Genomic DNA, 25,355 nt, shown 5'->3' with positions numbered 1-25,355 from the left:
CTGAAACGTCAACAGGAGGGGTGCCACTCTACGCATTCATGGCGCATCGGCATTGTGTATAGCCGAGTGTTTATGTATGCATTGCACTCATCATCTTTTTACGTTCACTGCCTCTTGAACCGGACTTGGAGCGCGGATGTGGTAACCGCCGATTCACGTTGTAACGTTGCCTCTCCATTGGCCTTAACTTGCAACTTCCTCTTGTTTTGTTACCCTTGTGGATTTTACGACCAGTCTTGTTATCATAATCCTTCCATTGTCTGGGAAGCATTTTTTTTTGTATTTTTGTCAGAACGTTGTCCTTTCTCGCGCTAACGTAATTGAGGACGCCTCTGGAGTTGTCGTGCTGTAAACCAATAAAACAATTTCTTTTTTTAATTTTTAATTTGCAATTATATTTAGTGATACAACTCTTCAGGAGTCCAAAGTATTTATTTTTCAGTTGCCTTGAGTCCAGCACGGGTTTGCAGCCCCAAATGAAATTCTGGTGGCACATGAGCTTCTGACTCGTGTTAGAGGTAGCTCAATACATGATTTGCTTACCCTAACATCACACTAGCTGGTATTTTAATGACCTTGCTGTTGACCGCGTACGTTTCGCAGTATGCATTTGGCGAAGCCGAATTGGTTGTTCTCGGCAAGAAGTAGGAGGAAAGACTACCACGATGGCGCGATGACGTCACACGCAAGACATGTATTTAAAGACCGACCTTTTTTATTTCCGGACAATTTTAATGGTTATGCCCGTGAACGTTTTTTCTTCTCTTGGCTAGATAATTGCAATGTAGGAAACAGTTTCTTAGAGTCGTGTTGAGGCTTTTGGACGCAATCGTTGCGTCCAATCTGTTCCCAGCATTGGCCTCCTCTGATGGCGCTATCTTATTCAGTACTACGGCTTTGCTATCTAGGAGATGTTGCGCCGCGGCGCGGTGGAATGCGGGAGTGCTCGGTTGCCGCTCTGCCTGTCGCCGGTTGTTCTTCGCTCTAAGTTTCTGTAGTAACGGTGCGTGGGCTGGGATATGTGTCTGTGGTTAAAACGATTGATGCAGTCCACTCCACGAGTGATATAGATGCGGTTCCCTTCCACGAGTGGTGTGGATGCGGTTCTTTTCGCACGTGATATGGATGACCGTATCCAAGAGCATAGACGTGCTCTGACAGCCAGAGTACAAAAATGGGGTGAAAACAATTACAGGAAGATTCATTGGTGTCTTCTTGGGGAATCCGTTAGCATGAACCTTGAAAAACGCTAACATTGACCCCGTAAGGAGGCCAAAAAGAGGCAGCGAAAAATAGAAGAAGCGAGAGTCAAAAGAAAAAGTGACGGGGTCAGCCTTAGCGTTTCCCAAATGGGGACGCGTGTAGTATTTACACAAGTAGATATCCCTGCATTTGTTTTTTATTTTGACCTATTCGTACATAGTCTTCACAACTTCTAAAACGCAGGGCACGGCCTCATTATCTTTAGGCTTCTTGATTCGCAATCGTATTGGCTGAGGAGTGATAATAAGAATGTCTGGAATCAGCTAAGCCCTGCCAGCTAGCTGCCAGTGACTACAGCCTAATATCAGACTTTAAAAAATGCCTTTCTAGAAACCTAAAATAGTCGTGATGCTCCTTTCAAGATGAGTCATTAATGACGTGTTTTTCTCTCTTTCGTTGCAGTTGTACACCTCAGAGGACTAAGTATTGTTCACTCCGGTGCGTCACGGAGTATCGCTAGCATTTCTTCTGTCAATAAAGCGTGTAATGTGTTTTTCCTAAATTATCGAGTGCCTCTTTTGTCACTTTCTTGAATTGCGTCTTAGCTGCCATCCGCCGTTCGGCCAGGCGCGACGCGAGTATGACACGCTCCGGTGGTAGCCAGTATGGGACAACGCCCCCTTTATTGCTTCGAACACAGATATATAGAGAACGCCACGACTAGTGACGTCAACAGGGAAACTGCTATCGGCTTGATAACAGCGAATAGATAGGATGTAAACAATGACAATGCAACATTTCTTCTCCTCTTAATATTGCAAACGATCGATCGGTTTCCGTGTCCGCGTTGAGCGTCGTAAGGCTGGTTGGTCTTGACCGTCGGGGGCTGGCGCGTCTTGCTCGCTCGGTGGCCCCTGGCTGTCCGGCTGTCCTAGTGTCACTGGCGGCCCGACGTTGTCCGAACCGTTTTTAGGGCCACCCAGACTTTCAGTCGGACCTTGTCTGCCGCGGACCTGGTCCATGTGTCGACGGACTGTTCCCTCCGGAGTCTCGATGACCAGCATCCTTGACCCGAGCTTGTTCTGGACGGTCCCCGGTGACCATCTTTCACCTTGGCCGAAGTTGCGGACCCACACCGGTGCTCCAAGGTCCCAGGAGTCTCCTTGAACCTGCACATCGTCGGACAATAACGCAGGCCGGAACGGTACACTCATGTCCAGGCGCGAACGAATGCGGTACCCGAGAAGTATTTCCCCTGGGGACTTGCCACACGCTAAAGGCGTCCGGCGATAATTTATCAGAAGCTGCGCCAGCCTTTTTCCCAAATCTCCCCCAGTTAACTTAGCAAGGCCGAACTTGATCGTCCTGACTGCCCGTTCAGCCAACCCGTTAGACTGAGGATGATAGGGCGCACAGCGGAGGTGACACACATTGTTTCTTTTCACAAAATCTTCAAAATGCTGACTAATGAACTGAGGTCCATTATCAGAAACGATTGTTCTGGGCAGACCGAACCTGCTGAACAGTTCTCGGAGTTGATTCACAGTCGCCTCTGCCGTTGTTGATCGCATGATGCAAGCTTCAATCCATTTGGAATGGGAATCGACGACTATCAGCAACATCCTTCCCTCAACTGATCCTGCAAAATCGATGTGCACTCTCGACCATCTTTCTTTTGTTTCTGGCCAATTCACCGGCGAGCACGCAGACGGCATTGGGGCGGCTTGTACGCACTCGTTACAATTTCCGCTCAGTTGTTCCACCTCCCGGTCCAGTCCCGGCCACCAAAACAACGACCGCGCATTTCTCTTCATGGCTGATACCCCCTGGTGAGATTCGTGCAGCAGCTTCAGGATGTCCGGGCGGGCCCGTGTCGGAATCACGAGGCGCCGGCCCCAGTAAAGTAACCCACGGCACGTAGACAGCTCGAGCTTCCGGGAAAAATAAGGCTGTACCTCTGTCTGGTTCTTCAGAAGGCTAGCAGGCCAGCCGTTCTGCACGTACTTGATGACCTGCAACAACGTATCGTCTGTTTTCATCAAGTCTTCTAGCCGCTGCGCGGACATAAATGCTTCGTCTACGCGGTGCAACGTCAGCACAAATTCCGGGAGGTCTTCTTCCACTGGTGGTCCTTGCCGTGGAAGTGGCAATCGACTCAGCGCGTCAGCGTTTCCGTTTTGTTTGCCGGGTCGAAATTCTATTTTGTACCGAAAATCGCTGAGTAGCAGAGCCCACCTTTGAATCCGTCCAGACGCCAGTAGCGGGACAGGCCGGTCTTCTCGAAGCAGACCCACAAGTGGTTGATGGTCCGTGACTAATACGAATTGGCGTCTTAGTAAATAATCACGGAACTTGATTACGCCAAAGATCAACGCAAGTGCCTCCTTTTCTAGTTGCGAATAGTTCTTTTCGGCGGAGGTCAATGTTCTTGACCGAAAAGCTATCGGTGTATCGACACCCCGGATCTTGTGCGATAGGACGGCGCCCACTCCTGTTGAGGACGCGTCACATTCCAGTCGCAGTGGCTTCTCAGGGTCAAAAAATGTCAGGACCGGTGATGTCAGCAGCGCGGCCTTGGCCTGTTTGGCGGCCTTATCTTGCCTTGGTCCCCAATTCCACCTTTGATCCTTGCCGAGCAGCTCGTATAACGGTGCTAGCAGCGTCGACATATTGGGCAAGAATCGGTGATAATACGTCAGAAGCCCAAGGAAGGAGCGAAGTTCGCTTACATTTGACGGCGTCGGTGCATCTCGGATGGCCTCCAAGTTTTTCTCGATTGGATGTAGTCCTTCCTTGTCGATCTGGTGGCCCAGGTAAGTGATGTCCGGCTTCCTAAATTGGCATTTTGATCGCCGAAGCTTGACACCCATGTCCCGGAAGCGTTGCAGCACCCTGCTCAGGTTGTCGGTTCCCGGTTGTTCCGCTACCAGGACGTCGTCCAGGTACACTTGCACGCCCTCCAGATCTGCGAGCATGCTCTCCATCTTCCTCTGAAAAATCGCCGGCGCGGAAGCAACTCCAAACGGAAGGCGATTGAAGCTGTAAAGGCCACGATGGGTGTTGATGACTGTTAATTCCTTCGACTCTTCATCCAATGCCACCTGGCTGTAAGCATCCCTAAGGTCTAAGGTGCTAAATAAAGAACCGCCCCGCAACGACGCAAACATATCAGCTATGTTAGGTAGCGGATACTGCTCTGTGTTGCACGCCATGTTCGCTGTCAACTTAAAATCGCCGCACAGGCGTATCGAGCCGTTCTTTTTCTGCACCGGTACAATCGGTGCTGCCCACTCCGAATGGCTTACAGGTGAGATAACTCCGGCCTCTACCAACCGATCCAGCTCCTCTGACACTTTGTCGCGAAGCGCGTATGGAACAGGTCGTGCCTTCATAAACTTCGGCACCGCTCCCTCCCTCAAATGAAAACGTACCGGTGGCCCCTTGATGGTTCCCAGGCCTGGCTCGAACAGGTCCTGAAACTGCAACAGCAGGTCTTCCAGCTCTCTCGTTGAGCCTGCAACCACGCTTGACACCAGAGGGTCCAGTAAGTTCAGTTTGCCGATTACGTCTCGACCACACAGGCTTGGTCCGGGGCAGTTCACAACCACGAGCGAAGCCGGCACCGTGACGTCATGGACGGTCGCCCTCATGTGTAGCTCCCCGAGGATGGGCAGCTGTCCCAAGTAGCATCGGAGACTCAGCTTGGTTGCCGACAGCGCCGGCCAATGGTCCTTGTGCTCATTGTACACTTCACGGGGAATAACACAAACAGCAGAGCCCGTGTCGACTTCCATGGTCAGTCGTACTCCCCCCCAGGAGATCTGCCTTCGGACCGGCGGTTCAAAACTTGCCCGTGTTCGAGGTTGTACCGTGTACACTGATGCCAAGTCCAGGTCCTCTCCCTCTGACGCCGTCGCAGCTGCAATCGTCGAGATTGGTCGTCCTGGAGTTGCAACGTCATTATCCGCCCCACATTTCTTCGCGAAATGCCCTTGTCTGCCGCATCGGAAACATCTGGCGAATCTGTGCCGACACGCGTCCCGTGCATGTGAACTGCTTCCGCATCGCTCGCATTCTTCTTTCCTTGTATTGTACCTCCTTCCCAGGTCTGGCTGTTTTCGGGACTTTCCGGCTATTCTGTGTAGCTCCGCTTCATTTTTCACCTCCTGGCTTTCCATGTTCTTTACCTCCTTTGTGGCTACCTCTGCCGCGGTAGCTAAATCTTCTGCCTCTGCCAAAGTCAGGTCTCGCCTTGCCAGTAGTTGACGTTGAACTGTCTGGTTTCGCACTCCGCAAACAATGCGATCCCGCAGCATGCGGTCCAAGCTGTCTCCGAAATTGCAATTTTCCGCAATTTTCCTCAGTTCCACGATGAAGTCTTGTACCGACTCGCCTTCCCGCTGTTGCCGATTGAAAAACTTGTAGCTTTCAGCTATTTCGTTAGGCTTGGGCGCGTAGTGTCGACCCAGGATGCCGACAACTTCCTTGTACGTCAGTTCGTTGACCCTTCGAGGCGCGCATATTCCGCACAGTATTCCAATCGGCCTGGAGCCGAGCGCGGCTACCAACAGTGCGCGCTTCCTCTTATCTTCGGTAATAGCATTTCCTTCAAAGTAGGCTTCAACTCGAACAACATAAGTTTCCCACTTATCTTCTGCGTCGTGGAAGACGGGAACTTGAAACGCCGTGGCCGCAGTTGCCATTCTTGGGCTGTCCTTGCTTGTCGTGCCCGTTGAGTGAGTTCAGCTCGTCGCCACTGTTACGTCTTAGCTGCCATCCGCCGTTCGGCCAGGCGTGACGCGAGTATGACACGCTCCGGTGGTAGCCAGTATGGGACAACGCCCCCTTTATTGCTTCGAACACAGATATATAGAGAACGCCACGACTAGTGACGTCAACAGGGAAACTGCTATCGGCTTGATGACAGCGAATAGATAGGATGTAAACAATGACAATGCAACAGTTCTCATGTTGTGTGAGACAACTCGTATATACTCGGCGTCAACTACCTTGGGCTACGCTGTCAGGGCATAGCTTCACAAGTGAAGCAGCCCAAATATGGTGGGCTAGACAGGTAAGTGTGACGATCGCCGCACTGGCGAGACCGGTCCCGAAATTCATGTCCGCAAAGAACAGCACGATCGGTCCTGGAAGCAGCGCCACCTTGCTCGCCACGGCTAGAAAAAAGAAAAAAAGAGAATCCTAACAAAAATAGGCATATCGAGCATTTGATCTCACTCCGCAGAGGTTACCCTTTATCCTTTTAATATTTTTAATGCCTGCCCCATTCATTTTTTTTTTAGAAATACATTTTTAAAAAAAACGAATAATGAGCCATTCCACTTTTTGAAGATGATATCACTGCGCAGAACTGGTGAGATAGAGTCCAATATAGTCAAGTGTCTCCCCTCCGACACGCTGATTGGCTCAGTAAGATCGTAGCCTTTGTCGTTTACCAAGTTACGGTGGGACGGAGTACACCTATAAGAACAAAAACAGCGCGAAGACGAGGACAAAGTAAAAGGTAACTGACAGGACACTGCGCTGTCTCCTGTGGATTTCTTTTGACTCCGTCCTCATTTTTGGCCTGTTTTCTTTTTTTTATTATGTATGTATACCAATAAGCCCAAACTTCAATGTTAATCGAGTACAGCTATTTGTGACAACAAAGAAGGTATCGAAACCCAGTCACAAAAAACGCCCGTCATTTAGAAACTAGGGAGGTCGCGCCTATCGAAATGCGAAGACAAACCTTCCACAACCTGGCGGTGAAAATCAGAAACTGAGAAGCAGGATAGTTCCACACCGCTGAAGTGGAGAGTAGTCCTGACTCCAAACAAGTACACGACGGTGACAGCACCAAGGAAAAGGGGGAAAATACTGGATTTCGGGAGTGATGGCGCAGAATAGATCATTTATTGGATTCCTGGCACCAGCGCTTCGTCTGAAGGCCGGTTACGAACTCTCTCATCAAATATGCTCTACTGTTGCCGAACTGGTGGCCATCCATGAAGCACTTCGATACGTCCTAGGAGCCTCCCCTCGTGCTTGACCATTAATCAACGGCTCTAAGTCAGCCCTCCACTTACTACAGCATCTATGGAAAAATAGTACAAACCGGCAACTAATTTTAGAAATACACAAAACTCACTTTGATATATTGTCTCACTAGCACATTCCATATAATTTCAATGGGTACCTAGTCACTGTGGCATAACATGTAATGAAGTGGCTAATGGAATGGTTACTCATACTCACGTATTTCTCCAACAAGTACTGGCTCTAGTGGGGAAGCGTATTGATGCATGTTCGAAACGCGAGCTAGATATTCCATTTTTCTCACCTGGAGCGCTGTTCGAAACTTGAGAGCTACGGCCCTACGCAAGTCGGACACGCGAGACCGGCCTGCTCGAAGTAAGCAGCCCATGGCAGCACCGCGAAGACCACCACCGCGAAGAATGCTGCTAGGCATTCTTCGCACATGTCATAAACACACATATCATAATTATTATCACTTTCATCTTTTATATTACATCATTTCATCGATCATCACTAGACGTGGCGCCGCGGGCCTCCTTGATACGGGCTGTTGCCTTTCTGCGGTGCCGCGGCTCTTCTGAACAAGTAAAGGTTATTATTATTATAATTATAATAATGATTATTATTATTAAAGCCAGCGTACGAGTCAAGCAAACCGCGTCTCAAGCCGCTCGCGCGCCCTGACCTTTGCACTGTTTTCTTTCAGCCAGTCTCAGCTGAGACGCAGTTCTAGCAAGCCGGCCCAGAGCAAACTGTCACTGAGACGCCGAGATTGAACCCCCCAAAAAAACTGGCTTGCTCTTTATGTTTATACAGCCTTGATGGAGATGCGGCTCAACGGGTAATCGGTCTCTTAGCTACGGATGAGAAATTTGGCGAGTGCGGTAACCGCAAACCTGGGGTTTTTAACGTGCATCACGCAGTAGTGATCACACGAACGCGTGCCGGTACGAAACTCATCCAGATTGAAACGCGCGGGGGCGGCGGGGATCGAACCCAGGAGGTTCCCAGCGCAAGTTTTCGCTCCACGCTCCGAGCTGAGACGCGTTAGCCCACTCGGCCACTTCCTCCCCCGAGATTGAACCCTTCCATTTCACGCTTTAAATGTCGTTTCCAAAATTGTGACGTCGCGGTCTGCTGAAAGGTCGACGCTGCGTCGCACATTTAGTTTTCGCTCTAACCGCGAGGGAGTTTTGGGCGATGGCAGCGGCCTTTGCTCCGCCCATTGGCCGAAGCACCACGGCCGACTTGTTGGCATTGAATTGCAATTGAAGCCGAACCGCTTCCGCTTCGCAGGCGATTAGCAGTTTCTTCTCGTCAGATACATTGTCGGCCATCAGTACTATAGATCATCTGCGCAAGCGAGCCCGGGGAGCAGCCATTCGACCATGTTTCCGTGTTGCATGTGTCGCAGAGTAAAACCAATGCCTGCTTGTTCCAGCACCTTCTCCATGCCGGATGTATATAGCTTGTACAGAACGGACAGCCCTGACGTAGTCCCCTGCGCATCGGAACGTCACCAGAAAAAGCTGTGTTGAACGTGGCCATAACGTGATTTCCATTATAAAGCCGCTTTATTAGGTTCCGGCATGTTGGCAAGGTTCCGGCATGTTGAGCTGCTAGAGCTGCTTGATCAGCAAGGAATGGGGAACACTGTCGTACGCTTTAGCAACATCCAAAAAGCAACAGATAAGATTCCGCTTATCCAACCGAGCGATCTCAATGCATTGGGTCAGGGTAAACAAGTCATCCAGTCAGGGTGAACCTGGACGTCAGCGCACAAATTTTGCTGCGGCGAGGAACCGAAACAAACTTGTTCACTCGGGAGAAATGTGTTCCGGCGTCTCGCCGCAGCGGGGCGCCGGTCACGTGACTCTTCTTTGATTCGTTATGGGCCGCTCCACCTTTTCCATTTCGAAGGTCGCTTCTCGTGGCGATCTGCCAGTCTTTGTCAGTATATAGGAGGCTATGGCTCACGCCCCCTATCCCCCCCCCCCCCCCCCCCCCTTGGTCGAGAGAAACGGGTCTGTCGCGCTGCTCGAATGTCACACAAAATGCACGGTGTGGCGCTGCAGGCGTGATGACAAAATGATCTGCGGAAGCGCCTCAAGCATGTGTTGGTAGCACATTTTCTCCGTACATATATGTATGCGTCGAACATGCATCTGCAGACAAGTTTTGTACGACCAATCTGGCGGGATCGCCATACAAGCAAGAGACACGTCGAAGTATCTGCAGGTTGTCTGATCGGGTCCATTATCTCTCCCCATAGCCAAAAATATTCTAACCTTGACAGATAAGAACTTCGAAGAAGGAATGGCGAGGCAAAAAGCGCGAACATAATAAACCACTCTGTGCGTTTCTTAAACTGTCGGTGACGGTGGCTCCTTAACTTGATGGCCGTAACCCTTATCGCGGAAAAGCAGCAGTTGCGCGAACCGATTCGGTCAACTGGCACCTTTCCGGGAGAGCCTATATCAGAAAACGGCATGGGTTCTTATCTCAATCGTGCGATGCAATGATCTAACCGGCGATGACGTTCTGGTGGTTCCGGGTCAACGGGAAACGGTACATTAAGATACCTGCGCCTGTTGCGAAAAAAAAAAAAAAAAAGAAAACATTTAATGGGGCCATTACCTGTGAGGTTACCGCCAGCTTGCACCTGGAGATGTATCTGAAAGGCTCATACAAATGTCACAGTGCAGACACCGTTGGAGGCGCGTTTCTTCCTTGTATTACAGTCCTACGTTGGTGCTTTAGCGGGTGCAGAGAGTGAAGCTTCCGTCTCTGCTTATATATTTAGTACGGCTCTCCCGAGCCAAAATAAATATAAGAAACTACTTTGCGGGTTGCACGCACCGGATTTGACCCTCCAATTTCGCGCCGCCATGTTTTCTCCCGGGATAGGCTTTTCTGTTCCCCTTAACCTTCTGCACAGAGCATGCCCGGACAACACCTTGGCCGCAGTGCTGGGATTTTACGTCACCTAACGTAGGCCCAAGAGCACAGACTTGACGTGCGTGCTGCGCAGGAGTTCGGCCGCAGCTCGGGCGCAGTACGCGCTTGGCTTTCTTCTGTTAGGGAAGTACGTTACAGAAGACTGTTTACAACTCCTATTCATGTTAGGATGAGCAGCAGTGGACGTTACGAGCTAACGCAACCAATCCTGCGCTGCGAATGTACTACGAGACTAAGTGTCATGCGCACGTCGCTACGCCCTCTCGAAGGTCATGTGACACTCGCAGGGTATTAGACCGACTCTGATGGCTCGTAGTGTCTGCTGCGGCCCATCGCAAGGTGAAACCGAGTAGGAGGCAGCCATACAACATAATTTTTTCCACTAAAGACGGAATACTGCCTCCATCACACCAGTAAACCGGACTGTTGATTAACGCCCTATGACAAGCAGCAAGTAGGATGACTCAGACATGTTTTTTTTAATGCGCACTGCCCCCCCCCCCCCAACAACCCACGGCCGTCAAAACGCAGTGTCATCCTGAAGGAAAGGATGCACATATTGTTCCCCTTCAAAATTGTCTCACCTCGCTTAAAAACATAGAAAACTTTCTGGAAATGAAGTGAGCTATGCTCCCTTTCAGTATTAGTCAGAGCGTGGTCGAAGGTTTGAACATATCCAAGGGCAGGCTCAAAAACTACACGCGCGAGTCATGTGCATTCATTGGACTTGAGTGCTTTAGCCGATAATAAAACACGCACAGAAAGATGATGAACACCATGGCGCTACTCTCTTGATGCTGTTTGATTGTTTCCCTCGGTCAGCAGCTTCAAGAAAGTAAAGCCTGCACGCCTCGTTTTGCTACGTCGGCTACTGCTCCTTGGCCAAGCCAGGAGAGCAAGATGAGGGTTTTCACCGCAGAGAATCTGCGCCAATGGTGACGTAGCGCTTCCACATGACCAGGAAAACTACTCTTTTCTGTTTTTTTTTTTATGCGCCGTCATTTTTGAAGCGTTAGCCGTCAAAGATGGAAGTGTGTATAGGTTGTACCGTTGTACCGAATAATTATAATTTAAGAAAGGAAGATTAGGAGTCGGGACGACGCTTATTTTACAGATTGAAGGCGGTTCACAAGCGATGCAAAGCCAGACATTACGTATGATGTAATCGGCCAACGTAGAAAGCCGTTCGGAATGCGGAGACGAGACGCCTGCGTATTCACTGCATCCGTCGAACACCAGAATCGCTACTGTTTTCGTGTGTGCGAATGTGAGGACCAATGCCTTATAACTTATAAGTGTTGTGTGCCGTGGTGTCGGGTAAATTATGAGAACCGCAAGTCCACATATTCTCTTTAGGGGCGTATCAAATGGATGAAGGCGATTCCGGAGAAAGAAGTTCAAGTAGCGATCTCTTGGAAGGTATGTCGATTCGGCAGCTTTTTGTTTGATTCTTGTGCTTTTGCACTTCCAAACTGACATGGTGCCCGGAAGTATCATAGTATAGGAAACAACTCCGCTATTTTCTGTAGTCCCAAGGAGGCATAGCTAAGTATTTTTAGAACAAGTTACCACTCCCAAATTGTTTTGAAATATCTTGTTGGTTTTGGCATGCGAGTCACCTGCGCAGAGTATTTTGCATCATGTTCTAGCTTTTGGATACGACACTACCAACCAGAATAAGCAGCTTTGACGTCCAAAGCTCCTCTTCTGGTCTACGTATCTGGATACTTCGCCTCTGTGGCTGAGAGGACACTCAAGTGTGAATACTGCAGAGAACATTTGGTTTTGGGAGAAGGCAATTTCGAACGCTGCAGTGGTTCATCATCTCACAGATGCTTTAAATCGAGGAATACTACACGTTTCAACACAACTGGGTAGTCAGTGTGGTGATGCTCGCTGAAGCTGTTGTGGCAAGCTTATGTCGCTCCAGCACATCGCTCATTTCATGATATAAACAATGCGACTGACAAGGACGAAGAAAGACTGCACGACACAAGCGCTGGCTGACAACTGACGGTTCTATTTTCATAAAACCAAGAAGAAACAAGCAAAATGCGTGGTCGCAATAGCCACTCAAGAGGCTATTGCGACCGCGCATGACAAAGGCTTTAGGCGCCTTCACAACATTTTGTCTAATCAGTGACGCAGTACCACACACATTACCCCTATCTAAAAATTCTGCCTCGCTATCTAACAGCGCCAAGGATGCTTGACTCACGCAGATTGAGCCTGCCTTTGTTATATTGAGTACCTAGACAATCTCCCGTGTCTTTTGGTCTTTGTGTCTAGACAACACGACAGCCTTCTCCATTACCGGGTCTATGCAATACAATGCCAAGTGGGAGCACGCTGTCTCTGCCAAAGAGTTACGATGCTCGCGAAGGCGAACGTTAAGGCATCGCTCCGGCTGCCCAATGTAAACCTTTCCACAAAAAAAGAGGTATCTATTAAACTGCCCCCTTCGTGCAAGAAACGAAATCAACGCGGTGCCTTACGCCAGAACCGCCATTCTCCGGTTTCTTCTCCCCTCTCGCTCGCTTTTCCACTGCGGAGCAAATCCCACTCAACTTGTTTCGTTCTGAGAACACCACGTCCACCCCGTACCTCGAGGCGGCCTTTTTGAACCTATGCAACACTCGATGTACAGTACATAGGGGATGACCGCGACCTTTTTCCCGACCTTATTGGTTACGTTCCCCCGGGTCTCCACTTGTATGCATTTTACTAGTTTTTCCGTGGTGGAGGCGATTATCGACTCTGGAAATCTCGCGTCTTTTAGTCTCCCGACCTGGGTGAGAAGGCTTTTTTATGCTCTGTCAAAGCAGGACTTAGTCACCGTCCGCCGAATGCAAGACTCTGCAGTGCCTTTTTTAACGAGCTTTAAATGCACCGATCTCAAGTCTAGGAGGTTTCTGGTGGATGTAGAACGGTGCCACCAACAAACGTGCCTATTGCTGACATCCACACAACGATCCGAAACTCAATTGGCTGCTTGTTAGGAGTCCCACACGTGAATATCAGGCACAGGCCCTGCTCTTTGAACGGCTCTAGGACGACTTCGAGGGTCCGATTGAAGTCTGCCTTTCCTGCAACAGCTAAGTAATCATCTACATATATTAAAAAAAAGTTTTAACGGGCGTGTTTAACACACTTTCTAGTGCTTTGTCAACCTTGGCAAGGAATGTGTTACTCAGTGCAGGTGCTACCCTAGACCCTATACACACCCCGGACTTCTGCACTAAGACCTTGTCTAGCTATCCAATAGAAGTGGACCTCAGAAAAACCGATAACGCTTCAAGAAAACCCTCGACAAAAAATTCCGCACTGCGACCTAAACGCAACTTCATCGTTAAAGTCCAAAATGCACTCTTTTACGTTAATCTCGAGTTCGTTGTGCGGCAAAGAGTAATACAAATCTTCAACCCATACACTGAAGTCGGTACACCCTTCCGGGTTGCTTTCCTTGAGGTACGTAACAGTGGCAGAGGATCTCGGGATACCCAATAGGTCAGCGATCCTTAGCGTGTCCAAGTACTTTTGCAGGTACCCTGACAACACCCGTAGCCGCGTAACCCTGACACAATTTATGGTGCGGAACGGGATTCACACATTGTTCGTCTTGGCAGCGAAGAACACCTCCAACGTAAGGTTCTTCTTCTTCACCCCCGCAGACACCTGCCTCAAGTTCAGTTTGCCAAGAAACTCCCGGGCCCGTTCCTTAAGTTTTTCCCGTATTTTCCCGGACGTCTAAAAAGGTTTTGTGTATGGCTGTCATGGCCTTTTCCGCAAGCATTTCCTTGGGCTTGATCCCAAAGAAACCATCTTTATCGGACACAAGTGCACGTAGCCCGCTGGTGGCGAGGAAGTTTATAACCGATTTAAACTTTTACTCCTCTTAGGGCCCCCCTCTGCCCTTAACAGAACATCCGCACACTCAGCAGCGCATCTCAGCTTGTCCTCTTCTGGGACCCTGAGGACAGATACCTTGACGGAACCAGTTTGTCCACCCGTTGGAGCGCCGGCTCGAAACAGAACTTCGGACCCGATTTGAGGATCTCGCTGTGTTTTTTTCGAAGTGGTCGATCGCCGACGACGACCACAGTGCCTTCCTTGACGTACTGCTTTTTTTTTCGTAGGCAGGGTGGGGTGAACTTGGTTCCACAAGAACTCGGTGAGCCACCAATACCGGGTGGCAGGAGCAGAGACTGCTCCTGCCACCCGGTACTGGAGAAGGCCGTCGTGTTGTTTAGACACAGAGACCAAAAGGCACGGTAGATTGTCGAGGCACTCAATATAAGAAAGTCCTAACCTGCGTGAATCAAGCATCCTTGGCGCTGTTAGATAGCGAGGTAGAATGTTTAGATTGGGATGATGGGTGTGCACTGCGTCACTGATTAGACGAAATGTTGTGAAGGCGCTAAAAGCCTTTGTCATATCCGAGGTCGCGATTGCCTCCCGAGAGGAGAGTAACTTTTTGTTTTCTTCTTGGTTTCATGAAAATAAAACCGTCATTTGTCAGTCAGCGCTCGTGTCATCCAGTCTTTCTACGTCCATGTCAGTCGCATTGTTTACATTATGGATACGTACCAACTAGCCCAGCTATCCGTTCTGTTATCGCTCAGTTCTTGCGATTGCGTGTTCAACCAAAATTTGTCAGGGACCTGGCACTAACTACGCTGCAAGAGTTTGAAGAGTTGGACACTTGTGCAAGCGACCACACACTTCAGGCCGTGCTTAAACGCATCTTCACCTTGTCGATTACCATTCTTCTCAGTAATACGTGGAAGAAGGAAAATCATACCTTAGTGCTGGATGCAAGGTCTGTTCCTAACTTCCTGCCAAGAAGTGGCAGGAACAGACCTTGCACTGTGACTGTCTGTGTTCGCACGAAAATTGGCATTATAAAAAAAGGAAATGTGAAGGAATTTTGACATTGCTGTCAACCGACAAACACACCCAAACACATTTCGTAACGTTCATTTACTGCATGATGGCCTTTTGACACGTAGTCGAGCAGTCACATTTCGTGTCGCATTTACTTATTTCACTCTTTTTAAGCTACGTTTTTATTAATAAAAACAAATAACTCAATATCTAGCGCAGCACCGTCACTTATTTTCGTACATTTTCTTAAATACAAAGGTGGCCATCCAACCTGTGGTGGGAGGCAGAGAGCGTGCTTTTATTTACCTTTCAGGGAACTACTTGGAAGACGCTAGGCATAAAATGCTGTTTGACATATTTCTTAATTCTGTAAAGCATGGACGTCAAAAATGTTTCTAATTAAAATATTCGCGATTGCGGAGCAGAGCTTTGGCTTTATAAAGGAGATCAAGTTAAATAGTTGTAGGGAGGGTACAGTTGCTAATGTTTACCATAAGTGCTTTCGGTCATCGCGCTTTATAAGTGAACAATAAAAGTCAGAGGTTTATCCAATTATAAAAGGCTGTACTTCGATTAATTACGTCGTCATCACGCACATAAAAGTGACATTCGTACAATATTTTCAATCGAAGCTACAGTCCACTCCTCCAGCGATTTTCCGCTCGCTGGCCAAGCTACACGTCAGGAAGCGGACGAGCAGGCTTTCGTTTTTGGAAGGTGTTGCATCGGCTCGATAGCGTTAGCTGCGCTCCTACTTTACGTGAAGAAAGTGAGCTTTGTTCGGCGCTTATCGAACGTCTCTACAACAGGAAGGCATTGGCGAAGTAGCACATGGCTCTTGCATGCCTACATAGTGATTCTCAATGCGCTTCTCGACTAAATATATATTGATGCAGGTCGGTTAGATCCTAGAGTGCTAGTTTCATCTAACATAGACCACGCAGGTTTACCTAAAATCAACCTCCGGACAACGAACAGCTCGTGTATCTTCAATAGGGAGTGACAAATGAACTTTAGAGGATCCAGCTCATTTTCTGCTTGATACTTTTGTTCTTACAAAATAAAGCGTTGCTGCAGGTTGCAGCAGGAAAAACATCTGAGGTTTTTCCTGATGCAAACGCAACAAATGAAAGCCTTCATGCCTGCGACGGGGGCACACATCGTGTTTAAGCTTTCCCCTTTTTTTTTTTCTTTCTTTTTTTTCTCGTTGTTTTCACACGTGGAGTACATTAAGTTGACCGCAATAAACTGCTATGAAAGTATTGAACGATACCATTAGAAGGGCTGCCGAGTGGCCCAGTTCGCATTCAGTGTTGTGTTTTCAAGACAAGAGAATTGCCCGAATAACTGAACGGCTAACATGGCAGTCAGGCTCGACGCATTTACCAACACCTACTTTTACCTTGTCTGCGAAGAGCCCACTGTTGACAAAAAAAAAAAATGTTTTGGGTGAGATCTTCACTCAATGAAGAGCCCCAAGGTCTTCAACGACCCTTAGCATTGTGCAGCGCTACTCTTAGATATTTGGATAAATGACGCAGTTTATGAATAGTTTATGCGATATTGACATATAAAATTAACGTAATATCGACGAAACAAAATACGCGTACGCATGCTGACGTCACGTAGCTGCGGTGGCGCTGCTGTCGGTTCAGCGCATGCGCATACAAGTCAGCTAGCGCAGCGGGTTGGTCTGTACTGTGTATATACATCAGTTCTGGTTATATAATGTTGTTTAAAAAAAAACATCCGATCGCGCTGACAACATTTCAGGCTCCTGTTAGACGGTCACACGTGCCTAGACCTATAAGCCAGTACTAAACACAGAACAAGAGTGAATTCAAATAGTTTTACGTATACTTTTAGGTATCAGTTAAAAACCTGCCTTTAGCTTTCATAACCTAACTTCATAAATCGTATTTAACGCTAGTTTTAAAGCCATCTGTTGCATTACGAAAAAAGTAGATGTTTGAGCGGCAGCGTGCCGTTCATTTTCTGCGCAATTATTTGCGTCATTGCACACAGTATTGCATTAGAAGGGAATTTGACACCAGAGTTTATTCTTCTTTTCTTTTTTCTTACCCCCGAGTTCGCTAAAGCAAGCCCGCCCTGTATGCGAACACCGGCGTTTATTCGCCGACACTCCTCTGAGCGCTTAACGAGGAACTTTAACATTGTAATTCGAACCGTACTCTTCACCCGAATTTCGCGGTAGGTATTCGAACCAGACACCAAAAACGCCAAACTTAACACTATCTGAATCATACATTAGAAAATATATTCTGATATTTGTAATGAGATAATAGCGATCAGAGGAGCCTAATATTAGGGTGCCTCAAATACGCCTCTTATTGATACATTTACCGAGTCCTAAAAAAAACGAAAAAAACCCCCCCAAAAAACAAACATGGCTGGGCAGAGATATTTTAAAAAGTTTCTCGGAACACAGACACAGAGATACGAGTATTTTAAGGCCAAAATACAGATACTTGAATACATTTGTATTTTACGTAACGGGATATCCTTAAAATACTTTTGCAAACACAGGAAAGATTATCTTGGAATAGCAGCACAGATAGGTACTGAAATACTTTTTTTTTTCTCTAACGAGGTCCTGCTCCGGAAACACATAGCGTATTGCAAGCAACGTTATATGTATCGCAAGTAAAAAATACGGCACGAAAAAGAACATTCGAATTGTCAAGCAGTTGACATGTTTAGTTCATCAAAAAATGAATTTCTAAACTTTGAAAGTAAACTAATTACAGTTCAGCGTGAGTAGCTTTTTAACTACCTTATCCTCAAGGCACCTACAATTTGGTCGCAGTACTGAATTAGTGAAAGAGAAAAAACCTCTCCACTGCCACCGGCAAACGTAAATTTGGGTTGAAACGAGTAAATACCGCCTTGACGGAAAAAAAAAAGAAAGTTCTGGAGCGTTGAAACATCTTTCCCTTGGATCATCACGCTAGCGAGACTTCTGCCCTCCCATGGGTCTATCACAAGGAATCACCGTTTTCGAAGTCGTAGATGATGTGGACGTGGTCGTTCCGAAATGAGCCGTGTTTCGCCTCATCTCCTGTTTGGAACATTACGATTTTCAGTTTTGTCGGTAACTTGCAAAGCGAGAAAGGCCAGGAAAAAAAAAAGGGATGGGGGAGATTTGACGAGGGTATATTAAAGTGAAATATCGAAGTGAGCCGGACTCACGGAGTCTACAGGAAATGAGCGAGACCAGGGAACTACGACTGGCTCAACTGGCCAATCTTGGAGCCACCTTTCGTTTTTGCAATTCTGGTGACTTGTGTGTACGATATGCAAGAGGACGACTTTCCTCTTTCCGAGAGGATGTTATGTGGCGGTTTCACATGATAAACTCTGGAACACCTCGTATCAGCTAATATATTGACAACAATTGTATCGAGATACGCATGCCAGGCAGAGTATTGCGACACCATTGATACGTCGTAAAAGTATTTCGCTACTGGGGTACAAATATATTTCTCTAATGTATCTTTTTTCCATCATTTTCATTTAATTACCTCAAATCGCCCGAGGTCATTACATGAGGTAGAGAAAAAGGTGCAAACACATTGTATTACACACAATAACTAAGAAAAAAAAATTGGGATTTTAACAAATGTTTGCAATCCAGTAAATAGTTTTGTTAAAGTTCACACCAAACACGTAATAATTGAACTGATTTTATTTGTGTGTCCTTTAAGGTATGATTGTCAAAGTTCCGTGATTCTTAGAGATCGTGCTTGTATGCTGCTTTGCGTGGTCCAATGAAAATCTCGACCACACAGCCAACGTTGCAAGTCGATGTTTGAGTTTTGGAACTCCTTTTGATGATGACCGAACACTCGTTCATTTCACTCCATTTCACTTCACACTTCACATTATGATGATCAAACACTTTTTAACACCCTACGTCCTCTGTCAGGTTGCTTGGGGACCCTTCAGTAACAGCACGTCGTACCTACACTCGGCATGGTATCTGGCTTGAGTTCACAATACTCACCAGCCTGGAGTACGTGACCTGCCCGTTCTGGAATCCATCCGGAGTGAGGCGTAACTCCACCTTATCTGCTGAATGTACTGCTAAGTTCTCCACGGGAATTATAGCGCCTATTGTCGTTGTAGTGTAGGTTGATCACTGTTCACTACCGGTTATGCCACTGAGTGTTGAATCGGACGTGCCACCTGGCCTTGTATCAGATATAACGCCGGATGAATCTCTAGATGCCACGCCGGGTATTCCATTGTATGTGCCTTTACTGAATACGGCATCCGAGGTCACACATGACGCACCACTGCAAGCCCTACCAGGTGAACCACTGGATGTACCATTCCGTCTGACACTGGATGTACCATTGGGCGTGCCATCGGATTGGCCACCTGGACGGGCAGCCTGACATCACGACCGGGATTTCATATCCCCGCAATCAACCAGTCTCTTCTTGAACTAGATGAAGGTCCATCACTTTGGAAATGGGAACATCTTGTGGACGTCTTCGTAGGACGGTGGCGGAGTGGCACCGGTTCCTTGTTGCTGTGTGGCTGCCCAGACGGTCCAGGGCACCTTGACGACGTCATCGTACGACGGAGGTAAGGGTGTCATGGATGAATTGGCTTCGGAGTCGGGCTCGAAGCCCACGTTGGACTGCTGATGTTGGAAGTTGATGTTGGGGTCGTCGTCTTGGGGCTCGTGCTTCCGAATGAGGTACGCGAAAGTCAGCACCAGGACCAAAAGGGCGCTAACCACCAGCGCTACTAGCAAGAATGGGTTGGCTGTCTTGGCGGCCTCTGTTGTGAAGACAAAATGATGGAGAGCATTTTGAGCACGAGAGACACTAATATTTATTAAAATAAATATTCCTTGAAAAATGAAAGAATTTTTTTTTATCGTCTCTGTCGTATTTAGCGAAGAGACTTTTTGGCAACCGTAGTTGTAAGTGGTTTTGATGGTCAGAAGAAAAAAATACTAAAAAAATCTGCAGAGCCCAACGCGTTTTAAGAATGTAGGTCGTTGCTGCATATATCAGACAGAAGTGAGCTTTTATTATGACGTGACAGATCTAAAGAGTGGGTTTAGGATGGCTTTAATTTAGCTGATGGGTTCCCGAATAATTATGATAAACAAACAAAATCACTTGGCGCTTCACTATCTAATCAATCACAAAGAAAGCGCTGACACTCAGGGAGTCTGTATTGTACAAAATATGACGATCGAGAACCTCAGGGCGATTTTTAGTAAGCTTAACCTATTTCTGAAAACTAATATATATTTTTACAAGCTTGTTTATTTTTTTTATCAGACATGGTTCTTTACTCATAGGCTCTGAATACAGATTCATAGAAAGCTAGAGCTACGCAGAAGTCGCACAACTTAATGAGTGAACTAGGGCGTTAGATGCCAGTCAGCTTTCTTACTTTTGTTTGGGTCATGTACTACTGTAACGTATCACATCCAGAACGAATAAATGGAATTGAGGTATTTTTTTTATCGTCGGCAGCAACATTTTCAGTTGCAAATACACTGAACGGGACTTCTTGTTCTGCACCAAATGCGGGGCCTTCAATAACTTCTGCTCACATGACAGAAAATACAGATACGAAAATACAAAAACTCAACGTGATTAAGTCAGCTAGGTTTACTTATTCATCCGAAGTAAATGAAAAATACACTGTAGGACAACTGCTTGATGATGGAGGATTGAGCACCTTAATAAGCCTTAATTGTGTATTGGCTAATGTCGGGCAACTCACATAAAAGCTCAATAATATTTAGCTATATATTTGACCACTGTCTGGGTGGATAAGAACATCAGCTTTGCTCGGAATACACTGCACTGAAGAAATAAGGAAACACTGAAACATAAAAAAAAATCTAAGTGATTGATGATAAAGAAGCATATCCACTACAAATTCCCGATATCCATTCCTAGTTTTAGGAGCTTAGACTCAAGCAATGCAGACACGCACTTAAGGATAGTCTACGGAGAAAATGCGATAGCCCCACGTAGGTGGATATGGGTTGAAATGGTGCTGATAACATTCTCTCAAGAACTGAAAGTTTGTTTTGATTTTGGGAAGACCTCAAACAATGACACCCGAATTGAAGACGAGAGCGCCTGTAACGCATCTTCAACCGTAAAAGTGAGCTGGTCCGTCTTTCGAAAACAGCTGATTAGAGTGCCCAAGAGTCGCCACTCAGATCACCTTGTGACGACCCAATAATTTATAATATGCACATTTAAAATGATCCGGCCGAATATATCTGGGCGCCTCGGCACATCCCTCATCGCCATTGACTGGTGCGTTCGAAGAAGAGAGTAAAGACAAAATAAGAAACGGGGAAGAAAAAACAATTGTAGGAATAATAAAACCAGGGAGTAAATGAAACCATCATTGTCGGATTGGCAGCCCGAACGATAATGCGGTACAGGAAACTCGCCACACCCTCTATCTTCTTCAAGCTGTCAGCGACCGTAGGTATGTGCACTAAAAAAAATCTGGAGTGTGTACTTTCTGGCAAAGCACGTGGAAGAAAGAACCAGCCGCTGCTCTCGGCGAATGACAAAAAGTGAAAATATGTATAGACCTAAAAAAAAATAAACAGTCTGAGCTGTGACAACGGGCATGGGACGTAAATTGGAGCAATGGACTTTTTTTTTTTTTTTGGAAAGTCCACCAAGCAACATTGGTGGTGGCCATCTCCTTGTTAGGCTAGGTGGTGCAAGCTGTCGCCCGTATAGGGTATAGCTATTAATATCCATACATTCATCTATCCATCCTTGGGGCAGGAAGCGTGCGTCTAGATCCAAGTCCTCGCCGAACGATGCCGCAATACTCGTTTTCGATACGACCTAAGCCTAGTTCACGCCGAAAGCTGACGGCAGACCCTCGTTTTCTAATACATGCTCAGAGTTTGTGCCAAATACAATCTGGCAGAGACTCGGTTAATTGGCGCAGTGGCTGCAAGATGTCGCTTACTTTTTTTCTTTTCTAACAGTCTATTGGTTCCCATCCGTGTGCTTTGCAAGAAAGTAGAACCTCGAGATTCCTTATTGACAGGTATACGCAGGATGTAAGAACTACCACTTTACTCCGGGGACAATATTATGGCAATATTTACATTTTTATGTGCTTTTTTATATCCGTTATCGCGGATGTTATATCTCCCGTTACTTAACGTCAAAGGACCGACGTGCAGTTGTCAAGGCAGCTAAAGAACCTTCCCGACTAATTTTTTAAAAATTTCTATTGGGCTTCTCCGAATACCGATGGCAGGGTCCAATTTGTTCAACCGGGTCTCTTGCACTTCTCCAGTTCGCAGATGCAAGCAGGGAAAGGCAACGCATCCTATTTTGTCAATGTTTTGTAACCTCGGTGGTCTCTATTTGTGAAAACGGTGTGGAGCATATAGACATTTTTCGTGTACTCTCGTTCCCAGCAACCTAATAGGCGTACCCGGTATGGCCGACGAAAATATAATAAAACATTTCAACCTGTAAACAGTAAAATATAGAGGGGAGGGAAAACAAGCATCTGTTTGTCGGTTACGCTTCTATACTAAATGTATTCCATTGGCGTGGCGACGGCAAAAAATGTTTTCGCCCATACTGGACGTGACGACAATTTAAGATGGCGGCGCCCTTAGGAAAAGGGTCTATACATGCAGTAACAATGAAGCGGAAACTTCTTCCGGGAAACCTGGTGATCTTTCTCTCCGTCATGACGACTTTGTGACGTCATTTCGAACTTCCGGTGACGCCTTTGATGACGCGTCCGGTGCCAGAAGTGATTATCTTCTTTCTACCTGTTACTTATCTTCCTTTTTTTCTCACTTTTTGCTACTTCTACTGAGTGCTCTATGACTCTATTTCAGCGTTTTATTTTTTTGTTTTTGTTTGTTGGCCTTTGCGCACCGCAACCAAAGCAAAAAAAAAAGTTTTATTTGATTAAGTTAGGTTTATTTGATCCAAAACGGGTTAATTTGATTTATGCCAGTGTAACTAGAACAAGTGATCGTTTATTTATATGTCACTTTGTATTTTCAAACATTAGATTGTTTAATCAGTCAATAACAGGGTAGAAGTGATTGCTCTACATTTAAACTTTTTTTTAAATACAGTTTAATTAGCAACATTTTATTGATGTCAACCCGCCATACTAGGACAAAAGCACCTGATTATTTTAGTTAGTGAAAAAGTTGTGTTTTTTTTTTCGGGTTCTTATTTGATTGCAGAGGGCTACATTACGTACCTAACAAACAAAGTAGAACGTAAAAAAAAAAAAAAAAGAAACCCGAAAAACTAAATGGTGTGATTTGTTTCGAAGAGTTGTTCGGTGTTCAACTATTCTGCTTTAAATATATATATATATATATATATTTTTTTTTGCGGAGGATCTTTTGATTTAAATACAAGGCATATGCAAGTAGAAGACAGACAAAAAAAAATAAATGCATATTTGATGGATTATTCCTGCGGAAAAGGTTTGATTCAAATCATCATAGTAAAACCGGTGTTATTAAAGTCACCATTTAAATCATATTGACTTTTATTCTCCACGCTGACAGCGACTGAGAGCACGTGAAGCGAAGGTTTGCGCTGTAGAAGCCCAAATATCCGGAGTTTAATTCCTCACCCATTTCTGTTTTAATCTTAATGAGCATCGTATCTGCGTGCGGTCGTGTATCATCACTACCGCGTGATGCACGTTAAAGACCTCAGTGTAGCAGTCGTACCGAACTGGAAAGTGTCTCATCTTCATCATGAACCAGTGAACCATCCTATGACGGACCAACTTCACACTGTCTAAGTATCTAACCTCTGATTTGCGTTTGCTTTGGCGCTCAGTGTGCCCAAGAAAACAAATTATAATTTGTCAAAATATTTTCCTGCACTAATGGCTTATATAAAAAGAAATCTCCATCGTATTTGGCAGATAGCCAAAACCTGACCGTATATTTACTGTCAGGTTTTATATACGACCTTTGATAATCTTTATAATCTCTTTTAGAAAATTCATGCCCGTGGAAAGAAACGCTCGTAGCTCCTCCCCTCTGTGTGAGCATGAACGGTTTATTCCGATCACTCGCTTTTTAGAGTAAAATATTCACTTTATAGTCTATTTAAGAGGGGGCACAACGCACATAAAACGTTGTCAGGTTAGGCGAAATATTTATTTTCGCTGATTTGCCTCGAAATTGGTTCGACTCTTCAGTATTCCCGATTGAACTACTCGACCAACCTATATGTCAAAATATATATATCTGTATTTCTTCTTTTTTTTTTTTGCGGTTATTGCATTTTTAGATTTGGCCCTCCCCTTTCTTTTTTTTTTTTTTTTAACTGGGAGGTTTTACTACTGGCTGCGATTAAATTCTGACAACAGATGTCGTAATTTGTTCAGTACGTCACGTTTGCAACGGGTTACAATAAGTTTGATTGCGTGAAATCAATGCTTGCTGCTAAAGCTAATTAGAGCAGAACTACAACAAAGAAGAAAGCGCGACGTACCATGTTTATTAAACTGCCCGCTCAACCGCATGTTTTTTTTTTTTTTTTTTAAGATATGATGTCGTCACACCACTGGAAAGCGCGAAAATGTATATGGTGGGATTTTGTACCACTTTCATTTGCCACTTTACCAGGATTTTTTGTGTTGTCTTGATTTTTGCTTTAGCTTCCGAAAATCCCAAAAACGTTATTTGCGAGAAAAAAGAAAAAAGGAAACCAACTATCCAGGAATTTTTTTTTTAATAGATTATGAGAATAGTTTACCCTGCTTATATTTACACCCTGCTTAACTTAGTCTCGCGTCAGCGCCGTACACCGTTTCGGTAGCGGTACTCGTTCCCCACTAATGAGAATTAAGCAATCATTGATGGCACCCCGAAGCGATCGACGTAACGTATCCTCGACGAAACCGGTTTCCCCCTCGATATTTCTTCGAAGATTGTTCTTGCTCAACGCACGTCACAGCTGTTGGTTTCGCATCGCGCGCACACACGGAAACTCGACTTACTCGTGGCGGTCGTCGTGGAGTTATCGTTGGGCGGATGTTGGGCGAATCCGGAAGTCGGCTCGTATTCCTCGGAGACGTCTGTGTTTGAGGAAGCCCGGTATGACGTCACTAATCGGCCGTCCAAGGTCCAGCAGGTCGCCTCGTTCAAAGTCCAGAGGAGCACCGCCGTCGTCCACGGGACATACTTCGTGAGGAGGTTCAACGCGTCCGTCATATCCATCGATGACAAAAAC

The 25,355-nt window shown here is 46.3% G+C and overlaps 4 protein-coding genes across 4 annotated transcripts in view; 1 reads left to right on the top strand and 3 right to left on the bottom strand.

The window, feature by feature from the left end:
• The window catches only part of LOC8028815, an 89,138-nt gene extending 87,370 nt beyond the window's left edge, over positions 1-1,768 (top strand). Inside the window, exon 37 of the mRNA XM_040214155.3 lies at positions 1,666-1,768. Within this exon, the coding sequence (XP_040070089.2) occupies positions 1,666-1,686 (21 nt within the window). The 3' untranslated portion in view covers positions 1,687-1,768. The remainder of the gene's footprint in view (positions 1-1,665) is intronic.
• Positions 1,769-1,860: 92 nt separating this feature from the next.
• Positions 1,861-4,608, bottom strand: LOC115321032 (uncharacterized protein K02A2.6-like). The gene is made up of 2 exons (XM_042289507.1): positions 3,933-4,608; positions 1,861-2,372 (listed from the first exon to the last, which is right to left on the bottom strand). Exons 1-2 carry the CDS (start codon positions 4,593-4,595, stop codon positions 2,013-2,015), a joined length of 1,023 nt encoding a protein of 340 aa, XP_042145441.1. The 5' UTR covers positions 4,596-4,608; the 3' UTR covers positions 1,861-2,012.
• A 435-nt stretch (positions 4,609-5,043) lies between these two features.
• LOC121835197 lies at positions 5,044-5,855 on the bottom strand (the record flags this gene model as incomplete). The annotated part of the gene is made up of 2 exons (XM_042289176.1): positions 5,044-5,122; positions 5,194-5,855. Coding segments are annotated over 2 exons (741 nt in total), but the record flags the coding sequence as incomplete, so codon positions are not given.
• Positions 5,856-18,772: 12,917 nt separating this feature from the next.
• Positions 18,773-25,355, bottom strand: LOC8028817. The gene is made up of 2 exons (XM_040214158.3): positions 25,123-25,355; positions 18,773-19,893 (listed from the first exon to the last, which is right to left on the bottom strand). Exons 1-2 carry the CDS (start codon positions 25,340-25,342, stop codon positions 19,568-19,570), a joined length of 546 nt encoding a protein of 181 aa, XP_040070092.2. The 5' UTR covers positions 25,343-25,355; the 3' UTR covers positions 18,773-19,567.

The sequence above is a fragment of the Ixodes scapularis genome, unplaced genomic scaffold (assembly GCF_016920785.2).
Source record: "Ixodes scapularis isolate PalLabHiFi unplaced genomic scaffold, ASM1692078v2 PGA_scaffold12__126_contigs__length_90152505, whole genome shotgun sequence".
Classification (NCBI taxonomy): domain Eukaryota; kingdom Metazoa; phylum Arthropoda; class Arachnida; order Ixodida; family Ixodidae; genus Ixodes; species Ixodes scapularis.
Note: the sequence above shows the minus strand (reverse complement) of the source record. Positions and strands in the feature narration are given on the sequence as shown.